Genomic DNA, 23,216 nt, shown 5'->3' on the forward strand with positions numbered 1-23,216 from the left:
GCCAATATTTCTATATGTTTTACATTATCAAATATATAGTAAGTTGGGGGAAGATGGGACACCTTTAGCACATAATATCCAAATAACCTGATCGTGTTTTAAACAATTAACAACGGTCTATGCTGGGAGTCGTGAGGATACGGTTTTATAATTATTTGAATGTCCTTGTTTACTATATGGGGCGAGAAGAGTTAAAAGGTGTCCCATCTTTCCCTATCCTATACCCTACTGCTACTGTATATATAAATTATCGAATATCAAAGTGCATTAAAGTGAGTATGCCTCACCGTTGATTTATCAACAGCTAGATGTTCTTTTAAATAGGATTCTTGGATTTCATTCGTATCCAAAACCCGCTTCCATACCCTCATGCTCTTTACTTCACCAGGGAAATAATTACCGCAACATTTTTCGCCACCGATGTAAAAGCCATTTGATGTTCCCGGCAGCATCGGTAACACCTGTGCATGTTTATGTCTGATACACACACAACATCAATCAAAGTGTTAATGTGTAACAGAAATAACCTTCCCGTATATAAGTTCGTGGCATAGAAGCAGCTAGTGCAACCACAATGTAGTCGGGCAAAGTTTGTGTATTTAACAAGTGGTATTTTAATTCTGCAACTTACATTAAGCTTTGCATTTATTTAAACAACATTTTCTTTTTAACGTTTAAGTCTATAATGCTGTTGTGTAAATACGGGTAAAATATATACTGTTTTTTAACCTATAAGCAATTCACCTATAAACTGCTGCGTTTATTAACAATCCATGTACACTTTAAATTAGTTTAATAACCTTATATTAATTAAATTGCAGCGGTTCATAAAAACGTGCGCTATCTATATCGTATACATATGTTATCCTTATGCGTATAGTCGTGTTGTTTTGCTTCGTTCACCGCAGTTGTAGAATCAAATTTGTTTTATATGTTATAAGTGATGTTGCTAGTTAACTACCAACTTACAGCAGCAGTTCCGACAAGTTTGGCATTAACATGAAAAGACACGGTTTGTCCGTCGGTAGTTTTTACAAGGTAATACCACTGGCCTTTTACCACAGGATCGCTATCTTTTATGGAGGCCGTACATCCGTCTGGTGGTTTGTAAAATGCTTTGAAGTAACTTCCCTCCATACCAATGCCCCAGTCTCTACAGTTGTCAAAACCACCAGCAACCGCCTGTAATGTTATACCTTGTAACTTATTCATAATCTGTTTATGCTTACCACACTTTTTATTACCGCCGCCATGTAGATTTATATAGCCCACTTACATGTCTCCCATCTGGTACGTCCAGTATTCGAACCCAAACCTCCATAGAGTATATTGGTCCAGGGTTCCACGCTCCAAGGTCAATAAATTGGTTCACGCCATTGAATACAACAGCGCAAGCGAACGGTGGGCCGATCTGTTTTAACCGAACAAAACAATTAAGTAAAAACTTGAACAATATTTATCTTCTAAAATTATTCATCCATTTTGTCTTCAGAAACACAGCAAAATAATAAAATACTGAAGCTAAAATAAAAAGTAAAAGTTATACGTGTGCACCCATACGTATGTATTTAGGTTTGGCCGTCCAAAAAGTCCCTAATGACATATATAGTAAAGTGGAGTAAGATGGGACACCTGTTAATTCTGTTTCCTCGTACCACTTGGTAGTAAACAAAAAACATTCAAATAATTATAAAACCGTATCCTCACGACTCCCAGCATAGACCGTTGTTACTTGATTAACACAAGATCAGAATATTTCGATATTATCTGCTAAAGGTGTCCCGCCATCTTCCCCCATCCTACTACATATTATTGTAGTCCTTATGAGATAGGAGGCGTGTGTATATTATAAAAACCATTCTAAATAATCAGTTTCATTTGCGCATAAGTTTATACAACCTCATTCGTGTCTACGCATTTGGAGTATGTCATATTCTGCATAATGAATGGGAACTGGCAATTTTGATTAGAGCCAGTACCACCAGTTGTTGATATGACGTGGGTCGGGACACCAATACATTCTCCACCGTTCAAACATGCGGGTTGATTGTATCTGCGTATAGTGGGAATTCGTGTTTACAACTTGAGGTTTATATAATATGTAATTTCAATCATCGACCACTAACGTGTCTTCATAAAATCCGCAATAGTCAAAGCTTTCACAAAATGTTCCGTAGAAACCATCAGGGCAAGCACACTGTCCTGATATGTGGACACAAGTTCCGCCGTTCCTACACCCGCAGTCTGACACTGTAAAGAATACCATAGAAGTTAGTGTCGTTTTATCGTTTGGGTTCGTTTATTACCGCTAATGTTTACTTTTAACGTAGGGCTTTATGTGCAGAATTTTTAACTATACACTTGACCACATCTTATAATACTATCACTAACGCTAAAATTGCGAAATCTTACATAGACATCTTGCTTGCACTTTACATCCATTAGCAGTAGTTTTGCAATAATCTTGTTTACACGTAGCTGGTGTTGTACTGTTGTCGACAACCCCTCTCCCATACGTCACTTGCTGATGCCACCTATGTTTTATGTTTAGTTTACAACCGTTTTAGGAACTTAAAAAACGCCGCATACACAACATTAGGTACAAATTTATAACTCGCATGTACTTCTCCATTGATCACAAAACGAGACCGCTATTAACTAGCTCTTTATTATAAACATGTTTCACTACCCATTCTTTTATGTAAATGTCCTTAGTAGTAAGATTTATTACCAGTCCAATGCAGCGCAGCCAGTCATGTACGCTCCATCAGGACACTGAGCAACTGGGTTCTTCATGTCTGTGCTTTCAACGTTAATAAATCGCTGATATGTTGGGTCGTATTGCATACAAGTTACTCTGCCCTGGTATGGGAAGTTTGTCAAATTTATGTGTTATATTGCCTTTGCATTTATCAAAAGAATGTCTGTATCTTACAGGGTGCTGACTTATATTCAAACGTAATAAGGTTTAAATAACGGCATTGAAGAAATCTCGGCTTATGCAGTGTATAAAGTCTATGGCATAACCGCTCATAGATACTTCTTAGAGTTAGATGCAACGAATTGAATTTACATTCATTCATGCAATTGCACGTAAACGTAAAAATGTCACCAGGGCACGTGCTGTACTATTCGTATCGCCCCAACAAGTTAAAATACAAGATTTACCCGAACTTGTGTGCCCAACCCCGAGTTCGTTACTTCACATTCATTTTCTTCGAACCAAGCACCATCACAGTTTTTATCCGCACACTCGCATTTGACTGCCGCCATACCAGCAGGACATGAAACAAAAGCGTTCGCGTCATCGTTCGTGGCGGTTTTATCACTGGTAAGCGTCAATGGCTCTGTAAAATAACAGCTTATTAGACCAATATGACTTAATTTAAAGCCAGTGTCATAGAAACACTTATAGGGCTGGATTTGAGCATATAGTACAACAAAACAGTGTTTAGACCTGGGGTCAGCAACCTTTTTCATTGCACGGGCTAAATCACAGATTTATATTCGTCGCACGAGACTAAACTTTAGACTTTCCACAGAGCACTACAGTAAAGCAAGCTAAACTTACGTTCCATGACTTCACAATACGTTCCTGTGTACCCTTTGTGACAAATACAAGTAAACTGGCCAACATCAGTAGCCAAGCATAAGCCAGAGTTATAACACGGAGTTTGAGTTAAACAAGGGTGGTCTTCGTGTAAATCTAATTTCAGTTGTTCTTTTCCATTCAACCACGGATGGCAATAACCTGGAAAACCTCCACACGAACCTTCGATACGCTGAGACACACCTATATGGAGTCATATTTTAACATGACGAATGAATGAATGAATGTAACTTATTTTTACCCCAGCGTGGCCGGAAAACGACTGTCATTATATAACACGGGTGTTAATACACCTCGTGTCAGTTTACGAGTTACCATGTGTGTTACTTCGTGGGAGGGTATTTTTTTATTTTTTTCATGTATGGCAGATAATTTAGGCAACCCATTAGTGGTCACTAGGTTGGAGCAATTGCCGTTAAGTGTCTTGCCCAAGGACACATACGCCCGCAATGGTAGCAGCGACGAGCCTTGAATCCATTACCTGCTCTGAGTTAAAGTCAGGCGCGCTCACCACTTTGTCACGGCGTCGGATATTTTTGGGTTAGGCGCAGAGCTGTTACAATCGGTAGTTGAAGATGTTCTTTATGTTACCTGTTCTGTAAACCGAGTTCCTCCAAACACCACCACACATTTCGTTTGCATTACCCGCACAAGGCATATTGCATTCGGATTCGTCTGCGGCTGGCCCGAAGTTACCGTAAGTGTGACCGCAATAGCACTCACTTGCATACTGCAGGTAGAGATTAGTCGTAAATGCTCTTTATCACACAGCCGTCACTATTCTCTCTTTACCTGGGTGCCTGCGTATTCAAATCCATTATCGGAACAGTGTTTTCTGCAGGTTTCAGAATACACACTGTTGTCATGCCAGACAGCTTCCGGAAGATCTCGCAAAGATTGGTCGATGTAACAACCAAGATACACTACGAAAATATAACAACAAATAGTTTCAACTTGGTCCGTGTTATATATATTTCGTACATTTACTATCCAGCACCGCAGCACCCATCGTGTTATCTCCGTTCGCGAACGTTCCTTCCCATTTCCACGTCATACCATTATTCACAACCCAAGGTGTACCGGTCAGATCAATGGAAAACTTCCCGAATGGTGCACAGCTCGGCGAGTAAGAATGTTTGTCGCCCGCGTCCGCGTAGCTTGTAATGTCGTATAATTAAGTATAAGAGCCTCAAAGCTCCACGTTCTCGCTACTTACTGTATTGTTTTTCCTGTAGTTGTTGTACCAAAAGTGCTGTCCGTGTTGGTTATTATTCTTGTTCTCGGGTCAAAAAGAACTTTTTCATACTCTGTTTTACCGTAACCTTCGTGGTCATGCTCGGGCGCGTCTTCCAAAGTACAAGACTGATCAGAACCTGTTAAAACAATCTAATTGTTATCTTAATTGTTTTGGTGTTTTTACAAATAGTTTTCGAGGTCACTGTTTATATTGTAGGGTGGGATGAGATGCGTTTAGCGAATAATATCCAAATATCCTGATCGTGGTTTTTAACAAAGGTCTATTGGAGTCGTACGGATACGGTTCTATACTCATTGTAAGTTGTTTGTTTACTACCAAAGGAAACGAGAAAAATACAATGAAAAGATGACCCATCTCTCCCCACCCTACTATAATATAATGGTTGTTGATTTTGTCTGGGAAATTGCACAATTACTTAGCAATTCAGTCATTTTATGGTTAATGGTTATTCGTGAAGGCACAGATGAAAGGCGAAAAATACATTACTTGTCAAAGTCGTGCGCCTCATCCATTGTTATCTTGATTTGAATGGCAATTAAATGCTCACCTACGTATCTGTACACTTCGCCATAGTTTGAGCTTCGTCCGACTGGAAAATGAAGAAACGCCGAAGGCGTTTCGGACGATCCGGGTGACATCCCAGTGCAATAAACTTGAACGCCCACCCCGTTTTGCAGTTTCACAAAATAAAACCCGTCGACCAAGTCATCTAGCAGATCAGGACTTGTGTTTTGTTTTATATCCCGACAGGTCTCGTACATTTTCGCTGCGTCTGACAGAGCCAAATAACTGGCCACCAAAATAAATCTTAATAGCACAGCAACGCGCATTTTAACAGCGTTTTCTGCAATTGGCAGACCTAAACTAGGTTTGCTATTTAAAGCAATTTGAACAGTTTATAGGCTATTATCTGTCAAAAACAAAATACAAACAAGACGGCTCATTTTTCCCTATTCGGATTTTAATTAGTACGTTAAACTATTTACTAATTTATTTTTTTGATAACAATTCAGCGGGACAAATAAAATTTCAGTATATATTGCATTTCAAAACAATCGAACAGTCGGAATAATAATATGCAGCAACACATTAGATTAATTATTGCTGCACCTGTTTGCTCATGCCTGCAAGTCTTGACACCGCCAGTCAATTGCGATGCTTTACTGTTAATAAATAAGCAGAGCAAATGCAACATATATAAATAATAGCAAATAAACTGGGAAATTAATGATTGAAAGGACGAGTGAAATTATTTGTCTTTCGGAAACGTGTACCATGAAAAAATGTTACACTTATAATAGACTTTTATACGGAGTTAACTGAACTACGTATTATTTGTCGTTTTTTATTTATATATTTCTGTAATAGTGCTGTAGGGGATTTAGTTACCAGATATAGAAAAAGAGCTAGCGTTTAGGTTTTTCACATGACTTCGAAATGAGGTTCCAGCATACATGCATACTACTTTATTTAACACGCCACATTATTCAGCAGCGTCTATGAAGTGCTGGAAGTTGAAATTCAGTCAGTTTATGCATTCTTTGCCAACGTTTGCGACTGGACAATAGCATACGTGATATAGTCACGATGTACGCAGTTGCCTTCTCCGGACACACTTTCATTCGCTTCATGCTGTGATCTTTGTTTCGGAGACACTATTAGAAGTGTAAAAAATTGGGTACTCATACAAATTGAAGGACTCGAATTTTATCCAGACATTTAAATAGGTTTAGTTAGCACTCCTATTTTTAACTGATGCCAATGTCTCTACCTAAAGAGTTTACAGTGGGAAGCAATCACGCATAGTTCGACTCATAGTTTATAATTTCCCTGAAGAGAATGATTACTACATTTTAGGAAATAAATAAACGAACATTATTTAATTCTTTTTAAAAAAACATTATTTTGTTGTTTGACCAAGAGTGATTGTGTGATAATTAAGCGTATTGGAACACGACCCGAAGAATAATGTAAAACATAAATATACTTACTCTATCTAAATGTTCTATGTTTGATATAATGAACGCACGAAGGGATAATATTTTGGACGATAAGTTATGATTTGCATGTGAACAAAAACTCAACCTTCTGTCGATTTCTTCCACAAAAATTTGGGCTGAAAATGAAATGTTTTAATAATACCTTGATGTATAGTGTTTCTCTTTTTGCAATTAATTTATAAATTGGGTATGGTAAAAATTTCTCCAACCCAGTGGTTGCTAATAGTTGTATAGTAGGATGGGGGAAGATGGGACATCTTTGGCGCATAATATCCGAATATCCTGATCGTGTTTTAAACAGTTAACAACGGTCCATGGGAGTCTTGAGCATATAGTTTTATAATTTTTTGAAAGTTCCTTGTTTACTACCACATCGGACGATAAAATAGAGTTTAAAGGTGTCCCAACTTCCCCAATCCTACTATATAATTTGTCATCGATTCATAAAAACAAAAAAAAAACATAAGGTTGAAACATTAGGCAGTATGTGCTAAAGTGCCCCATCAACCCATCTTCCCCAACCTCACTATATAGGCGATAGGATTGGGGGTGGGACACCTTTTCATACGATTTTAATACTTTGGAACTTTAAAACCGTATTCTCACGGCTCCCATATGGACCGTTGTTAAATTGTTTAAAACACGATCGGGATATTTGGAAATTATGTGCTAAAGCTGCCCTGTATGTATCCCCCACCCATGTAAAGGTTACATACCTTTTAAAAACATGATGTATATTATAAAATATGGTGAGGAATGATAACTTCTTTCTCTAGTTATCTGAAATGTGAAGTATTAAAAAAAAATTAAAAACAAGACAACAGCAGACAATTGCTAAGTCGTTTAAACTGGTATGATTGCAATGCACTTACCACTGGTAGGTCCATTTCCATAAGACTTAACCCGCTTGCTGTATCCTAAAAAGCGCAACATAACTTTTCATAATATACATATTGTTAATGTTAGATTGAGTGGTACGCATGTATAATAAAAGAAAAATTCATTTTAACTTAAATTTAAACTAGTTTCTGGTACACATTTTAATTTGTCTTTGTTTTATTTTGGTCTTTCATAACTTTGGTACAAAATGGCAAAAAAATCTCTTTTTTGTGTATAGGTTTTAAATAGATTGACATAACATTAACGCAATACAAACCTGGAGTCCACTAACTCTTCTGTCCAACGCCTCCGCATCACGAACAAAACGTTTCAACCGGTTCTGTTTGTTTTGACCTTGACACGGAGATAAAACGACTGTGTGTATCGAACCGAACAACACCAATATGAAGCCGAAGATGTACATATCTAATTATATGTCACTGAAAACTATAAGTCTTTTATTACTATAAGTCTTTTATTATCTCAGCTAAACAATTTTATTTAGTAGAGTGGGGAGAGATGGGACACTTAAGCACATATTGCTAAATATTTCCAAAATCAAAATAGATGACGTTTTTTTGGTAATACCACGAATTAGTACTATCATTCCTTTATTAATTGACACCAATTTAATAAAATATAATAAAACACACGAGGAGTTATTTAACTATCCGCACAACAAGTGAAATTTTACAAATTCGAAAACACACAGGATAAGATGGGACAGTTTGAAATCATTGTTAATTTTTATTATTAAGTGTATTTATAAATATACGTAAATAACACAAAATAATACTGTACGATTTGAAAATTAAGTCGAAACATTATTTTTCTTGCCCTACTGCTATAGTTTTTAACATGTTACCTATACATTATATTATTGCATAACAATTGGTATTGTTTGAACGATAATGGGTAATGTTCGAACATCAATAGATAAGTATTGTATCCTACAAATGTATATGAACTTGTATTAACAGAAAATTGACTATAACTATTGATAAAGTTTTTATTTTTGCTACAAATTGGGTCTTACTACTCTGTTTTTGGCACAAGCCCCTTTTTATAAATTAACACCAAGTGCAAATGACCAAATTTCGAATATATATTTTCAAAATATTATCTTTTTATTATATCAGTATCTTATAGTTGAAAACCCCCTAAGGTATAAATTACTAAATTAAAAGCAAATATTTCAAAGTTTGGCAATGAAAACATACAAAACTACAATGTGGGGGAAGATAGGGCTCTTAATTGAAATATATTTACATTAGCAGTATTCTACAACTTGTGGTTAACCGAGTTTAACAGGCTGTGCTAGTTTCTTTGCCATGTAAACTTTATATATATACCGTTAAACTGATGTTTTTTGTTGTTTTTATCTGAAATTAAAGTCATATTGACCCCTGCCTGTTTTCTTTATGCTTATATCTCAGTGTTTTTTTACAAAACTAAAACTAGTTTCATGAGACAAAATAAAACTGCGTACGAAATATTTAAGGTTGTTTTAAAAAGCTATGAAACTAGTTTAATCGTTTGCACACGCAAACTAAAAAATCATTAGCTTTAACATGATTTAGCGAGCATTAAAAAATGGCACCTTACTATTTCGCATTTTTAACAGTTCAAAGTATACTGTTTCTATTTTACTTTTTTCAATATTTAAAAACAGTAATCAGCTTTGACGGGCGTTTATAAGGTCGTGATAATACTGTCGAATAATTCTGTAATTTTCATGATTATCATTAAATGGAGGTCCGTATAAAAAGAAAATTAAAAGAGAGTCTCGTCTGACAAAGTGTCCCATCTCCCCCCACCCTACTATATATTATGGTTATCGAGTGATACCGCGGATTAATTCGATCATTCCTTTATTAATTGACAACAAATCAAAAAATATAATAAAACTCACGAGGAGTTATTTAGCGATTCGCACAACAGGTGACACTTTATAAAATCGAAAAAAACACAGGATAAGACGCGACAGTTTAACTTTAAATCATTAATAGTTTTGATTAATAGGTGTTTTTATTATTAGGAATACACGTAAGTAGCACGAAATAATACTGTACGCTTTGAAATTTAAGTTTAAACATTCTTGTCCCCCTGCCTTTCTACTGCTATAGTTTTTAACTTTTTTTTTGGTATTATTCGAACGTCAATGGGTATTATTCGAAAACCAATCGTTAAATATTGTATCCTAGAAATGCATATTAACCACAGAAATAAAAAGTAGAACGCGTATCTCCAATGTCGACAAGGAGAAGCACGATACACTCTCTCTCGTTTACGGGTCGTTCCAGTTTACTATCGTGGTCAATTGATTCGATGGCGTTTTATGCAGTTTTTCTTCGTTTTTTAACTTGATTTAAAGTAACAGGGTAAAACAACTATAGCCACTTCTCATAAATTATCTCCAAGTGCAAATGACTGGATTTTGAATATATTTTCCATATATTATCTTGTTATTATATATAGTATATTATATTTGAACAACCCTGAGGTATAAATTATTGAAATAAAAGCAAATCTTCAAAGTTTGGCAAAAATCCTACAAAACTATAATGTGGGGTGAAGGTGGGACTCTAAATTAAAATATATTTACATTAGCACTATTCTGCAACTTGCAGTTACCCTACGGAAATTACCAAGCTGTGCTAGTTTCTTGGCCATGTAAACTTTATATATGCATAACTGTAAAACGATGTTTTTTTTATTTTTATCCTAAACTAAAGTCATATTTCCACCTGTCTATTTTCCCCATGTTTATATCTTAGTTTTTTTCACAAAACTAAAACTAGTTTTATGAGACAAAATCAACCTGTACGAAATATTCAAGTTTTTGTATGAAACTAGGTTGATTGTTTACACTCGCAAAGCACAAAATTTTATCGGCTTTTTGATTTAGGGAGCATTCAAAATTACCTTCTTACTTTTGCGCAGTTTTCTACCTGTTTAAAAAACATACCTTTTTTTATTTAACACTTTTTAAATATTTAACAACAGTAATCGGCTTTGACACGCTTTATAAAGTGTTTCCTGATTATATCATTAAATGGGGATCCGTACCAAGAAATTAAAAAAGTCTAACAAAATGTCCCACCTTTCCCCACTACCTACAAGGAAGCTTTTCATCTGTGTATTTCTCATTGCTCTGATCTTATGTTAAATTTATACGTATCTATAACATCATTAGGAAAATACTTCTACCTGCAATTATACTTTAAGTGAGGCTGAAAAAACAACATCGCCGTGTTTTCCATCTCAGACCACCAAAGTACTACTAGACATTGAACCATTTTTTCTTAAAGATTGGTGACGTTAACTTATATATGGAGAAAAGTGAAATATGGTACAGTAGTGTGGGGGAAGATGGGACACCTTTAGCACATGATATCCAAACATCCTGATCGTGTTTTATATAATGAACATCGGTATAAGGAAGTCGTGAGGACAAGGTTTCATAATTCTTTAGATTTTACATGCTTCCCACCAAATTGGACGAGAAAATAGAATGAAAAGGTGTCCCATCTTCCCCCACCCTACTATATATATTCCTGTATGAAGTGTGGATTCATATTTTAAGTTTTCAATCACCTTACAAGTGTATCCGGTTTGATTTTCGCGCATATTATATTGCTATTGACGATATGTACAGTGATGACCATCTACCACAAGCAATAAAACTTTTTATCTTTGCGTTTAATACGACGAGCAAGGTTTCGGCAGCACTGCCTCTTTCTGCGCTGTTCTTCTTGACAGGAGGATTTCTTTCTCTTTTTTGATCTCTTATCTACCTTGTTCTTTTTCTTTTTCTTTCGCTTTCGTCTTTTTCTGCTTTTTTTCCATACCTCCACTAATTTGTCTCCGCTCAAGGAAGAGGCGGAGGAATGCTCAATACCTTTATACTTCTTCTTCTTTCGCGTGGCTGCAATCGCTGCACTTATCTCTTGTCCCGCTGACACAACACTTGAAACCGGGCTCTAAAATAAAGAACCACAAAATCAAGTTTTATTTTGCAGCTTAACTGAATCTACACACAAACTGCGGTTTACTTTTTATTATTATATATACAAATAGTTGTAGCGATTACCGAGATAGAGCTATCGCTGCCTCTACGGTTCGCATTTGACGCCCCAATTCTCCTTTCTCTTCTTTTTTTCATTTCACGAAGTTTATCTTTTCGAATCCGTCGGTGAACCTGTTGAAAATACCTGATTTGACACGGCTTGACTTATACAGATCAAGAGATATGACATAACTACGAGATTTGTATATTATGTGTTGGTTATGTAACCATGTACAGGTAACAGAAATGGATTAAAGGATTAAACACAGCAAGTTATTCGGTTCTTGGCAATATGAAATCAAAATTGTTAGCGAAATATAAACCTTACCTTAATATCGTCGATTGGCGATATTGATTGACAGTTCATACATTCCAACACATGCTTGGAAGGCTGCGCTGAATCCTTAGCACTAGAAGCCCCTCCAAGTTGCGTGCAAATGCTGGGCACTTTGCGGTATGCGAGTTTTGCGCATTTTGTCATGGTTTTTATTGCCCTTTGTGTCGTAGTAGGAGGCTGCTTTTCCAAAGGCGCGCTACAACCCTTTCTGATTATGCAATTATTAGAATCGGTCGGAGCCACAGTAAAATAATACCAAATATTATACTTTGGAATAAAATCGGATTCCGTTAGCGCCAAAATCAGTTGTTTCTGATGGTGTTTTAAACAATTAAAAAGCTCTCACTTAATAAGTTTTAAACAATTAAAAAGTTCTCTCAGTGACACGGAGCTGGGGGTTATTTAATTCTGTAACTATTCTTGTTTGGTATTGAATGGTTAGAAAAAATAGAATAAAAATAAAAATAATTTTCCCCCACCTGTCTGTAACTTGATAAAAAAATAAAATATTTTATCAATACTAAGTTGAGACTGTGAACATACCTATTTGCGCCACAACAAGACGAAATATCCTTCTCAGTACCAGAAGAAGATATCTTTTTGCTCAAAATTGTCTGCCGCAAAAGGTATTTTGTATTTTTATTTTCGCAAAAAATCGGACTTTACCTCGCTGTTGTCGGTAATGGTCAAAGTGCTACTTGTTTGGGAGCTGCATGGTTCGCTGTTTGGACAAGTACTTGGTGTACTGCCTCTCGTGCTCACACGCGGCTGTTTTCTCATGCCACCGGTAGCCAAAATTTTATCTGCAAAACGGAAGCGTGTCCTGTAATTAATTTAACCTAATATACTGCATTTGGCTGAATGTAAATGATTACATTATAAATTATATGATGATTCCAATACAGTATCATATAATACCGGTGACAAAAAGAGTCAAAACACCGGAGTTGGCCAGCTAGTTGATTAATAAAATTACCTCTGATGCTGATCCTTGCTCGAGTGGATAAAGTATGCTTGCTGTTTATTGTACTCAAGCCGGAAGATTGAGAATCCTTCGCTCCTCCCATTTTATTCGTTCTTTTATTTTGTTTTCATATAGTGAATTTAGGTTTGGTCCAATCGGCAAAATATATTGCAAAGTTTTCGTTTGTGTGGTTGTAATTACGAAGTTTCGTCACAATGATAATTAACACGTCATAAGCGCATTTTCAAACATAAAAGACGAGCAAACTGTAAGTATACGCCAAAGACATATACAAAATCTAAAGCTTGGATAATTTGCCAATCCAGAAAATACGAGTATTCGGTTTATATATTAATTAGTTCATTTTTAATTTATTTTAGTTCGTAGTATCATTAGACTTATTCGGGATACACCAACCGAAAGTGTCGTCGCGATAATATACATTTGATTTGTTATCAGTTACTATACTTGACACTATAGTGACAATGCATTTACAAAATGTGCAGCAGCATATGAAAGCTGCATTGTCGTGTGTGAGAATCGTAGTTATATTTGCCTAAACGAGTGATACAAAAACCGCAAAAATGTTTCTATTCTAAACTAACATTAACCATAGTGCATACCGCTGCAATAAATATCATAATAGACCAAGATATATTATTTCGAGTTGAAGTCCCTCGGGCAAGCGGCACGGTTGCTTTTTGGATCCAATCTTTTAACTCTGGTTTGTTTTGCCGCAAAGCTTCTTCTCCTACTATCACCTCAACTTTCTTGTGGTAGTCGTTCAGGTATTTTATCTGTAAGGTCAAAGCGGTCTCTGAGTTGTCTCGTATAGAATAAGCTACTTTAAATTTTAAAACTCACGCCAAAATTGTTCTTTAACTTAGTCATTTATTCATTCATTCAAAATGCAATTTTCTTGTTTTTAAAGGGAATAAAGACTTAAACGTGTTGGGGGAAGATGGGACACCTTTATATTAATCTGTTTTCTCGTCCGATTTAATGGTAAACAAAGAACATTCAAAAAATTAAAAAAGTCGCTTTTATAGACCGTATTTGATTGTTTCAAACACGTTCAGAAAATTTGGATATTACGTGATAAAGGTGTCCCGTCTTTCCCTGTCCTTGACCTGTGGCAATAAATACCGGCAGCATTAAAGCTTGAACTCGGTACGTTGCTTCTTATATATAGCGTGCGACCCATGATATTTTTAACGCATATTATAAGCTAAGGTATAGCGTACCTGTTTATCGCTCAGTAAATCAACATTAATCATTTTATGTTGAATAGGAGCCAGCGTAACTGGGTCGAATGTATAAAACTTGTATCCTCCAAAGTTGTGCTGGGTGAAAATAATACATTTGTAATTTCTTTCTCCGTTTTGACAATTAACGTTTAAGTTGTTACACGCCTCATACCACATACCTCGGTCACTGCCTCAACAACTACGTTCACGTTTTCGATTCTTATTCCAAATTCACCATCTTGGTAAAACCCGGGTTCTGGAAAAGTGGGAAATAGTTTAGATTTTAGAAGCTGACACTTCGGTACAACTCGTCGAAATGGTATAACATACCGTGTCTCATTGCGCACCATGCATTCTGACCTCTTTTGGTTAGAATTCCTCGTGTATAATTGTGGTTTTATAAATTAATGAATTATGGGGTTAAAAGTTAACCACAGTCGCTATGACATGCTTAAGTTGTGTATATAAAACTTATTGTTTATGTATTTTTAATTGGTATTTTGCATAACCTAGTAACCGATGGGTTACATCAACCGATTAGATTACGTCTTATAAAATATTGTTAAATAATTACTAATGACTTCGTTAAGAACTCACCGACGCTTGTAAACATTCCAGGTTGTAGAGGATATCCTCCGCCAACTGCATTCCCAATACCCGGTGGATCTATGGGTTTTATTAGTTTAAACAGTTTATAATATGTAATTGCATGAGATGTTTGAGATGTATCGACTTGTTAAAGTATCGTGTATAGCGTTATCTACAGGTGCTGCTGTATGTAAAGAACTAGGAGGCTTATATAAAGAAGTTTGTGTGAGGCTTTAAAAATGTTGTTGCATTGGGCAACACAAATATTGAAACACGTAATAAAGGAGGACAAATCAAAATGGAAATATTGCTTTGTCTTCAAACTTAATTTGGAGTCGATAAAAACTATACATACATTCGTGAATGCAGAGATATTGACCAACCCCGTGGCCCGTCCCATGTCTGTATTCTAATCCAACGTCATACAGATGTCTTCGTGCAAGCATGTCCAGATAGTTTCCATCTTTCGTGTAGGGAAAGATAGCACTTTGCGTGTCGATTTGACCCATCAATACACGGGTAAACGCTTCCTATCAAATTTAATTCACCAATAAAACACAGCCATTGAAAATATTCAGCAGTCATATATCACTGCCGGACTATACGGGTATACAACTCGTCTAAAATATAAAGGAGAACGAAACATTTCCCATCTTACCCAACCATATACTGTATTATTCATATCTAATATATAATATACCTTCTCAAAGTCCGTCGGTGTTCCGAAATGTACAGAACGCGTGACGTCAGTTGTTCCTTCAAAGTACTGACCACCAGAATCTATCATGTAAACTTCTGTTGTCGTGAGTGGTCGGTTTGTTTCAGGTGTGGAGCTATCATTAAAAATGAAGAATAAACTGTTTGTATTTCTTTACAGCGTATTGTGGGGGAAGATGGGACAGTTTTAGCACATATAATATCCAAATATATCCTGATCGTGTTTTAAACAATTTGCAACGGCCTATATATGGAAGTAGTGAGATACGGTTTTATAATTCTTTAAAAGTTATTTTGTTTACCGCCGTTTTGAGTCTTGCCAAAATGCTTGGGTTTAAACAAAATACTCCATCATACCCGTAGTGTATGATGGCAGCGTTTGGACCACTGGCTGAAATGGATCCGAAACTGAGGCCCTTGCTTGTAGGTTGAGCGAGTCGTAGGTTTTTGACTTTTTCAGCTCCATTCAGCTCATCAACGGTCCCCTTCGGAACGTTTATTTCCAACCATTGTAAATATTCACATAGAGCAACGGCATCGTATATCTGAGAACAAAATAGAAACAAATCTTAGTGTGTAGCAGGGTGGGAAAAACGGAACACCTTTAGCACATAATATCCAAATATCCGGGTCATGTTTTAAACAAATAATTACGTTCTATGGGGGTCGTAAGGACACGGTTTTATATTTTTTTAAATGTTTTTTTTTGTTTACTGCCAATTGGGGAAAGAAAAGAAATAAAATATGTCCCATCTTTCCCCACCCTAATATATAAATATTAAACAATCCCTTAATATTAAAATATTATATTGTGTTTCTGTATACTTACATGAGCTTGTCGCATAGCTTCGATTTCTTTCGAATTCTTTACTGACTTTGGAATCTTCAGTGGAGATATATCAGAAATCTGGTGGTCCTGATTCATAAGATCGATTAAGTTATAGTTATGTGTTTGGTCTTCCGTATACTTCATATATATACCATACATGCGTCATATAAATAAGACTACACTCTTGTGTGAACAGAATAAATATAAATGAATAATAAATCACTGCCATATACTACTAAAGGGAATTTTCCTGTTTTTTATAGGAGGATAGGGTAAAGGTAATGTTTACATTCTTGTTATTCGTCCAATTTAGCGGTAAACAAACAATATTTGTAGAGTTATATAACCGCAACCCCACGACACTAAATTATCGTTGTTAAATTCAAAAAACATGATCTGGAAATATGGGATTAAGGTGGTAACGGTATCCCATCTTACACCCCAGTATATACTACACTATACCGGTCATTGGTCAGAATATGCAATTTTTACCTCATCCACCACACTGTACATTCCGTATGTCGTTCCATCGCTAGGCAACCAAAATATGGCATTACTCTGCGTCGTGGTCAGTTGCTGCAAATATGGCCGAGCATTCTCGTACGGTTGCACAGTCGCACACGTGTTGTTAGACTCGCAACCTATTTCGGCAGAAATCAGTTTTTCACACTGAAACTAAAAGCGCAAAAAAATGCAGACCTTGTTTAGCAAGGTGATCCTTGATTTCTTGCTTAGCGAAATATGACATGTTACCAAACAACACTACGTCCGTCATACCAATCACAGTGTATGATGTGAACACTGGTGTGTAAGGTATGTCGCTTCCCCGTAAGTTAAAAAACCCTGCAGTATTTAACAAAATGAGTAGATTATGATTTAAAACAACATGGAAACATATGTTTAGGAATATTTTCCCATAGCCATATATACATTGGTAGATTAAAACATACAGATATTTTATGAAAGTGAAATTTGCTTACATGCGTTTTCATCGAGCACTGTAAGCAACAAATAATCGACTGCAGCACTTTTCATTTCTTTTCTCACATCCAACAACTTATCCTGTAATATACAGATCGTTTACCATCTTCGCCCGCTTACCAAGTGTGCCAACTAACCGTCCACTCTACTCCAGCATATTGAACCGGCAACACAACGACTTCGTCTCCATCTAGCGGTGGTCGGTCCGTCCATACGTTGTCAACAATGTCAGGGATTGACTGATTCAGTGCAACACCACCCGACGCCAAGTTGGAGCCGTAGATTAGCCAAAGTTCTGAAAGGCATTCATTCCAAAAAACAAGCAAAATATATTCATAATGTTAAAAGGAATCGCACGGTGTCTTTTAAATAATCTTGGAAATTTTACGGGCAAAGTCTTTTGAATGAAACATGGAATTACTCTTCTTGTAAAACGCCGGGTGGCAAACAAAACGCGTTGGGGCAAAAAATTACTTTTCTTAGAAGTGGGATTTCAGGCAGAGCGTTATGCGCCTGATAGCAACAGCAATAAAATATGCCTAACTAATGCTTGTCGGCTTGTTTTTGATGTCCATACAAGAGCGACATTGTTTGTTCTTGTATTTACATAAAGTGATGTGAAAGTGAGGTCACCTATTGAAAACAGGAAAGGGTTGCCTCCAACATTCATGCCAGGTCCTAATTCTTGCACCAACCATTCTTCTATTGTGGGTACGCCTTGTTCGCCTGCAAAATGTTTGCATACCATTTTTATGATGACTCATATTTTGTAACATTACCGGTAATAAAATTTTTGCAACGCAATTGTTGGCGGTAAAGTCAAACACACATACTTGATCAGAATTTGGACCAAACGTATGATTCTTTATTTGAAATGCGAGACTTACCTATTTTCATTAGACTCCAATTGCAATCTAACTCTTGTTCCGCCTGTAAGAAGTAACGTCCGTCCGTCCACATTGCAGCTTTCGTCAAAGTCACAACCGCTGTCCCAGCAGATCCAGTAAACCCACTGATCCAGACGCGTCTCTTTTCACTCGGAGCCAGGTACTCACTCTAAACATACACGCAAGTGAAAGAAACTGAAAATATATTTTACAAAATTGAGATGTTATGGAACTAAGCGTGATGTGGTTTATTCTTAAGTACGGAGACCTATATTGTGTCTCGGTCAAGCTTTTCTTTTTATTTGTTTGCTATAGGCGTGTATAAGTACCTGGTTGTGGGTCGTATATGGTTATTTTCGTTCAGTGTTCATGGTATATGTAACTGATTTACCATATTGGTTTTGACGCATACGTGTTTTACTAAAAACCACCATTGCAAGATGATTACCGACTGCTTTGCCACCGGCCCGACCGCGACATATTATATAGGCCTATGGTGGCTTTCCGACAACATTTGGGTGACCTTACGGTATGAAAGGCGGAATCAATTATCTCGTCGATGGGCAATTTAATAACAGAACTCGTACTGATCAGATACAAAACACGTTTTAGCTTTTTTCGTTTTAAAGTATTACTCACCAAGTGTGCGTCGCTCGAAGGAATTATGTAAGCTTGGAAGTCGCTTTTTATCATTTCAGATCTTAGGTCTCCGAGCCGCTGTGTTGTGTCTGTAGCGGTAGGCTGCAATAAAAGATACGTATTTATTAGGTTGTTGTGGTTTGACGTATTCTGCTTATTTTTGGTAAATTTCTGTTTTTTAAAACGAAAATGTTCAAGTTACGCTCATACGGGTGGCAACGTCGAGTCTCGAACCCGTTTCCTCTAAAGTAAACTACCTGTCTAAAAAGTTTAAAATCAAAGGTTTAATTTATGGTACATCACGAACATTGTCCGGACAGGCTTTGTTGTTCTTAACGATTCCGTGTGATTCAAGTTGTCTTTCATCGAGAATATTCGACCTCCCATCACTTTGTGCTACGAGGGCATTCGTTATTGTTGCAACTGATGAAAAACACAATTAATCTACGCACTATTTTTTAGGAAATTGTTTCGTTCAATTGCATTAACCAATTTCGCTTTGCGTGCAAAATAGATTTGGTTCACGCCTGAAGTTTTAATTCAATAATTTTATATTAACCATTTTTTTTATATAAATACACCGTGATCGAAGAGCACATATACTTACAAAAAATAATTTGCAGGACAGTTCCCAAAACACGCATTTTTAAATGCAACTTTATCGAACCGTCACCTAACCAGAACTCAGCACTTCGACACGAGCAAGAGATTCAGCGAATGGATTTGAAAAAAACGCTGCTGGATTGCAGCAATGCAGGAAATCACCCTGCTCGTTGAATCATCAAAAGTTAATGTGTAACGGAACCAACGTGTCGGAGCGTTTTAACGATAGAGAGTTATGTAGTTATTGACAAACCTTTTGAACTAACTATGTTCATAACAAACGTGTTGCCCCTCGTACTAGGGATTTGAATTTAAAGCAAACGATGACGAAGGGTTTTAGTGGTATTCGATTAAGACAAATATTCCTATAAATAGGCGTGTACTCGGTACTGATGGGGCGTGGCAACGTTATGGTTGACTATATGAAGATATGGAGACTAAGAAATATTGGCACAAATTTCCGATTCCGCTACAATAAAATTTTCGCTTGGTGATTCGTATTTTACAATCCTGCTTAAATGACTGAGTATATACGTGGCTAGTAATGATTTTAGTAGAAATATTTGGGCATAGTTTGCATTAACAGTTCGTATATTTTATTATTACTACAATAATCCAAACCCATATCGATTGAACTAAGATCGACCTACCACCAGTGCAACTTGTACTTTGTTCGCAAACTTGCAAAAATTCCGGTTTATTTATTTGTTTACGGTCCTGGAGATTGGAACAAGGTTCAGAAGTTTAAAGAGAGTCCAAATATTCGATATCGGACCAGTTGACGTCACTGAAGCTCGTAAGCGACGTGAGGTGTATGAAACAGAACACTCGTGTGATAACGACCGTCGTTGCCCCGTCCATGGCCTACTAAAGATATCTTAAGTAGGCCATGCCCCGCCGTATATATAAGGAGTAAGGCGACACTGCACTGGGTTAAATAAAAGAGAATAACTCTAATGGGTACACACTTTTAACAAGTAAATAAATGTACAAGCATGAGTACAACTCTAGGATAGTGTGTTGAACTGTAAATTTACACTAGTTAACATTGTCGTCTCGCAGTAATTATGTGCAATGATAAGGTTCATATATATTCATCATATGCGATGTTTAACTATAAAATGATGTTTTAATTGTGACCAATTGTAGGGAAAAAGTTGATTTGTTCCGTCCTTGCTTAAATTGAAAATAGTTTGATGCCGTTGCGTTAAAGCGGAAGCACCAACAAGAAATCAAATTTGTACATGAAAATTGGTGCTTGCCATTTATTTTACTATCATTTTTATCACATTGGCAAACATCGCTTGGATCGAAGTCGTTATGAGTAAATATAACCCCGCATCCACCAGCTAATGCAAGGGGACTAACCACTGTCACGGCGTATAGGACAATAGCGGGAAAAGTAACACCAGCATGTGTTTATTATAGTAGGATGGGGAAAGATGGGGTACCTTTTCAATCTGTTTTCTCGTCCTACTTAGTTGTAAACAAAGAACATTTAAAGAGTTTTAAACCTGTATCCTCGCAGCTCCCATGAACCATTGTTAATTGTTTAAAAGACAATCAGGATATTTGAAAATATGTGCTAAAGGTGTCCCATCTTACCCTACAGTAATATATTATTAAATACAAATAAACAATTACAGCAAATTCTGAATATTTAAAGGCAGCAGGTTGTGTTTTGAATATTCTTAATTTTTTTTTAAACAGTTTAAGATTGCGTGTTAACGTAACATTTCATCCTTGTTGGGTTTTGGTAAACCTTGTAACCGCAATAAACTCCAAGAAGAGTAAGAACTCCTAGAGAAAACATCGTTTCTCTCCACATTCTGACCATGGTCGGGTGTTGCCTCGACTCATCTAATAACGAAGCTGCCACGTTTAAATGAGGAAAGGGCGTGTCTGGTATTTTTTTCACCGAGGAATTCACAGATTGCTTTCCAACCGTCGCCGAATTTGTACACCAATAGTTTATCCTTTGGTGCTTCCTTCATATAAACATTATTATGTTGTTTAATCAATTACCCCGAAAACGCTTACTCATACTTGTAAAACCGAACAGTTGTGGTTTCTATAATTGCGTTTCCAAAGCATTTCGTTGAAGCAGAAATTAGACCAGGGCCATTTCCTGGCGATTCCTGTAAAATAACTGCATTTGGTGGTAGATGTTGAAAAGAGACTAAATCTATTTTTATAATTGTAATACGTAAGACTCTGTATATTAAAAATAAAAGCATACTTTAGTTTTCTTTGCGTTAATACAGTTTACCCCTTCGAAAATGAACTCACCCCACGCTTTGTTGAAAAGAAAATGTTGCCAACCAGAATAGGACAAGGTTTGCATTAGGACATACATTGGATCAGAAACGATCGACGCCATTTGTTTTTTCATGCTATATGCCCAGACTGTCTCGTCGCGAATGCAAATTATTAGCTGAAAAGCAAGTGTGATGCTAGTTACGACTGACTTATTCTTGTTTGGCAGGGCAAAGTTTACGCCAACAACATAGGTGCAGTTATTGCACATCGTTGGACGTTTTTTTAATCCTTTTGATTAACAGCAGCAGGGCGTACGGGTCTATCTAACATCAAATCCGGTGCCGTGGCAAAGTGGTTAGCACGCCTGCCTCCAGCCCACAGAGTACAAGGTTCGTCGCTGCTAACCATTGCGGGCGTATGTGTCTTTGGGCAAGACACTTAACGGCAATTGCTTCAACTCAGTGGTCACAGATGGCTCGTTGAATTTATGAGCAATACGAACAAAATAGTCACCTACAAAGTGACATACTTGCTAGTGACTCGTAGGCTGTTGAAACAAGGTATATGAAACAGAACAGCACTCGTGTTATACCGACCGTCGTTTTCCAGCCACGCGAAAATAACGAAAGTTACATTCAAGTGTCAATATTTTTTTATAGTAGGTATGTGCTCTTATTGCGCACGTATAGTTTGCCTTACATAGTTTAATACCAAACTTTAAACAACATAATGTGCAAGACTAGAAAACCTTGGCTTCTGGAAAAGCTTCCGTCATCTCTTTCCAATACAGATAAGCAGGTGCATCGACAACAGCATCTACATCTTTGTACATTCTTCTTAAATCTTCCACTGTTCCACCATAGTTGATTATTCTTCTCCAATCATTACCAAGATAGTATTCATTTTCAAGCCAGTCGTATGTCTTGTAACCAAACTGCCGAAACACCGCCGCCATGCTCTTGGTACCAGTTTTAGAATAACCAACGTATATGACCTTCATGCTTAAAAACTAAAATTTAGTGAACCACTTCTCTCATACAATTTTTAAATTTCCACCTACGAAACGCTGCCGTTGCTAAAAAAATTGACAAGAGCAGTTTCAAAATTATATTGTGCCTGGAAACAACACCGACAGAATACAACCGGTATGGTTTGAACTGAAGCTATAGTAAGCACCTTATGTAAGTTCAACAAATGTAGGTTTGTTGTATTATCTTTTACGAGGATTAAGTACACTTGAACTCACCGTATAAATAAGTCATGTAAGGCAATTTAGCCTACACAGCAATGCTATGACGGGTTACAATACTGAATATTACTTCAGTATACAATATGATTAGATTCTATAA

The 23,216-nt window shown here is 36.7% G+C and overlaps 5 protein-coding genes and 1 pseudogene across 7 annotated transcripts; all 6 read right to left on the reverse strand.

Annotated features, from left to right (window-relative positions):
- Positions 1 to 50: 50 nt before the first annotated feature.
- On the reverse strand, positions 51 to 3,884 carry LOC149742888 (uncharacterized). Of its 2 annotated transcripts, XM_089871609.1 has the most exons (6): positions 2,413 to 3,884; positions 2,127 to 2,250; positions 1,900 to 2,053; positions 1,277 to 1,411; positions 970 to 1,182; positions 51 to 461 (listed from the first exon to the last, which is right to left on the reverse strand). In XM_089871609.1, the coding sequence occupies exons 3-6, from the start codon at positions 1,939 to 1,941 to the stop codon at positions 258 to 260; spliced, it is 594 nt and encodes a 197-aa protein (XP_089727735.1). In that variant the 5' UTR covers positions 1,942 to 2,053; positions 2,127 to 2,250; positions 2,413 to 3,884; the 3' UTR covers positions 51 to 257. The 2 variants fall into 2 exon arrangements, with proteins under 2 accessions (XP_089727735.1, XP_089727728.1); XM_089871602.1 differs by lacking the exon at positions 2,413 to 3,884 and having other exon boundaries at positions 2,127 to 2,404.
- LOC149742889 (uncharacterized) lies at positions 2,393 to 5,629 on the reverse strand. Its single transcript, XM_089889357.1, has 9 exons — positions 5,416 to 5,629; positions 4,827 to 4,983; positions 4,598 to 4,767; positions 4,403 to 4,533; positions 4,202 to 4,340; positions 3,572 to 3,751; positions 3,169 to 3,347; positions 2,732 to 2,862; positions 2,393 to 2,534 (listed from the first exon to the last, which is right to left on the reverse strand). Exons 1-9 carry the CDS (start codon positions 5,627 to 5,629, stop codon positions 2,393 to 2,395), a joined length of 1,443 nt encoding a protein of 480 aa, XP_089745483.1.
- On the reverse strand, positions 4,150 to 7,851 carry LOC149742890 (uncharacterized). Its single transcript, XM_089871725.1, has 4 exons — positions 7,741 to 7,851; positions 7,585 to 7,648; positions 6,860 to 6,984; positions 4,150 to 6,523 (listed from the first exon to the last, which is right to left on the reverse strand). The coding sequence occupies exons 1-4, from the start codon at positions 7,759 to 7,761 to the stop codon at positions 6,356 to 6,358; spliced, it is 378 nt and encodes a 125-aa protein (XP_089727851.1). The 5' UTR covers positions 7,762 to 7,851; the 3' UTR covers positions 4,150 to 6,355.
- Positions 7,852 to 11,283: 3,432 nt separating this feature from the next.
- On the reverse strand, positions 11,284 to 13,268 carry LOC149742891 (uncharacterized). Its single transcript, XM_089871751.1, has 6 exons — positions 13,130 to 13,268; positions 12,820 to 12,956; positions 12,697 to 12,767; positions 12,145 to 12,361; positions 11,841 to 11,948; positions 11,284 to 11,730 (listed from the first exon to the last, which is right to left on the reverse strand). Exons 1-6 carry the CDS (start codon positions 13,218 to 13,220, stop codon positions 11,416 to 11,418), a joined length of 939 nt encoding a protein of 312 aa, XP_089727877.1. The 5' UTR covers positions 13,221 to 13,268; the 3' UTR covers positions 11,284 to 11,415.
- A 25-nt stretch (positions 13,269 to 13,293) lies between these two features.
- On the reverse strand, positions 13,294 to 19,779 carry LOC149742892 (xaa-Pro aminopeptidase 1-like). Its single transcript, XM_089871738.1, has 17 exons — positions 19,613 to 19,779; positions 19,313 to 19,428; positions 19,006 to 19,107; positions 18,367 to 18,535; positions 18,113 to 18,205; positions 17,617 to 17,774; positions 17,479 to 17,560; positions 17,198 to 17,341; positions 16,991 to 17,139; positions 16,499 to 16,585; positions 16,027 to 16,214; positions 15,653 to 15,785; positions 15,308 to 15,482; positions 14,962 to 15,030; positions 14,544 to 14,620; positions 14,362 to 14,460; positions 13,294 to 13,914 (listed from the first exon to the last, which is right to left on the reverse strand). Exons 1-17 carry the CDS (start codon positions 19,647 to 19,649, stop codon positions 13,708 to 13,710), a joined length of 2,085 nt encoding a protein of 694 aa, XP_089727864.1. The 5' UTR covers positions 19,650 to 19,779; the 3' UTR covers positions 13,294 to 13,707.
- Positions 19,780 to 21,314: 1,535 nt separating this feature from the next.
- On the reverse strand, positions 21,315 to 23,139 carry LOC149742893 (uncharacterized; annotated as a pseudogene). Its single transcript, XR_016384355.1, has 4 exons — positions 22,616 to 23,139; positions 21,898 to 22,042; positions 21,655 to 21,746; positions 21,315 to 21,596 (listed from the first exon to the last, which is right to left on the reverse strand). The product of XR_016384355.1 is annotated as an uncharacterized LOC149742893 (transcript).
- Between the last annotated feature and the right edge of the window lie 77 nt (positions 23,140 to 23,216).

This window comes from Ciona robusta, chromosome 1 (genome assembly GCF_009617815.1).
Source record: "Ciona robusta chromosome 1, ASM961781v2".
Lineage (NCBI taxonomy): Eukaryota > Metazoa > Chordata > Ascidiacea > Phlebobranchia > Cionidae > Ciona > Ciona robusta.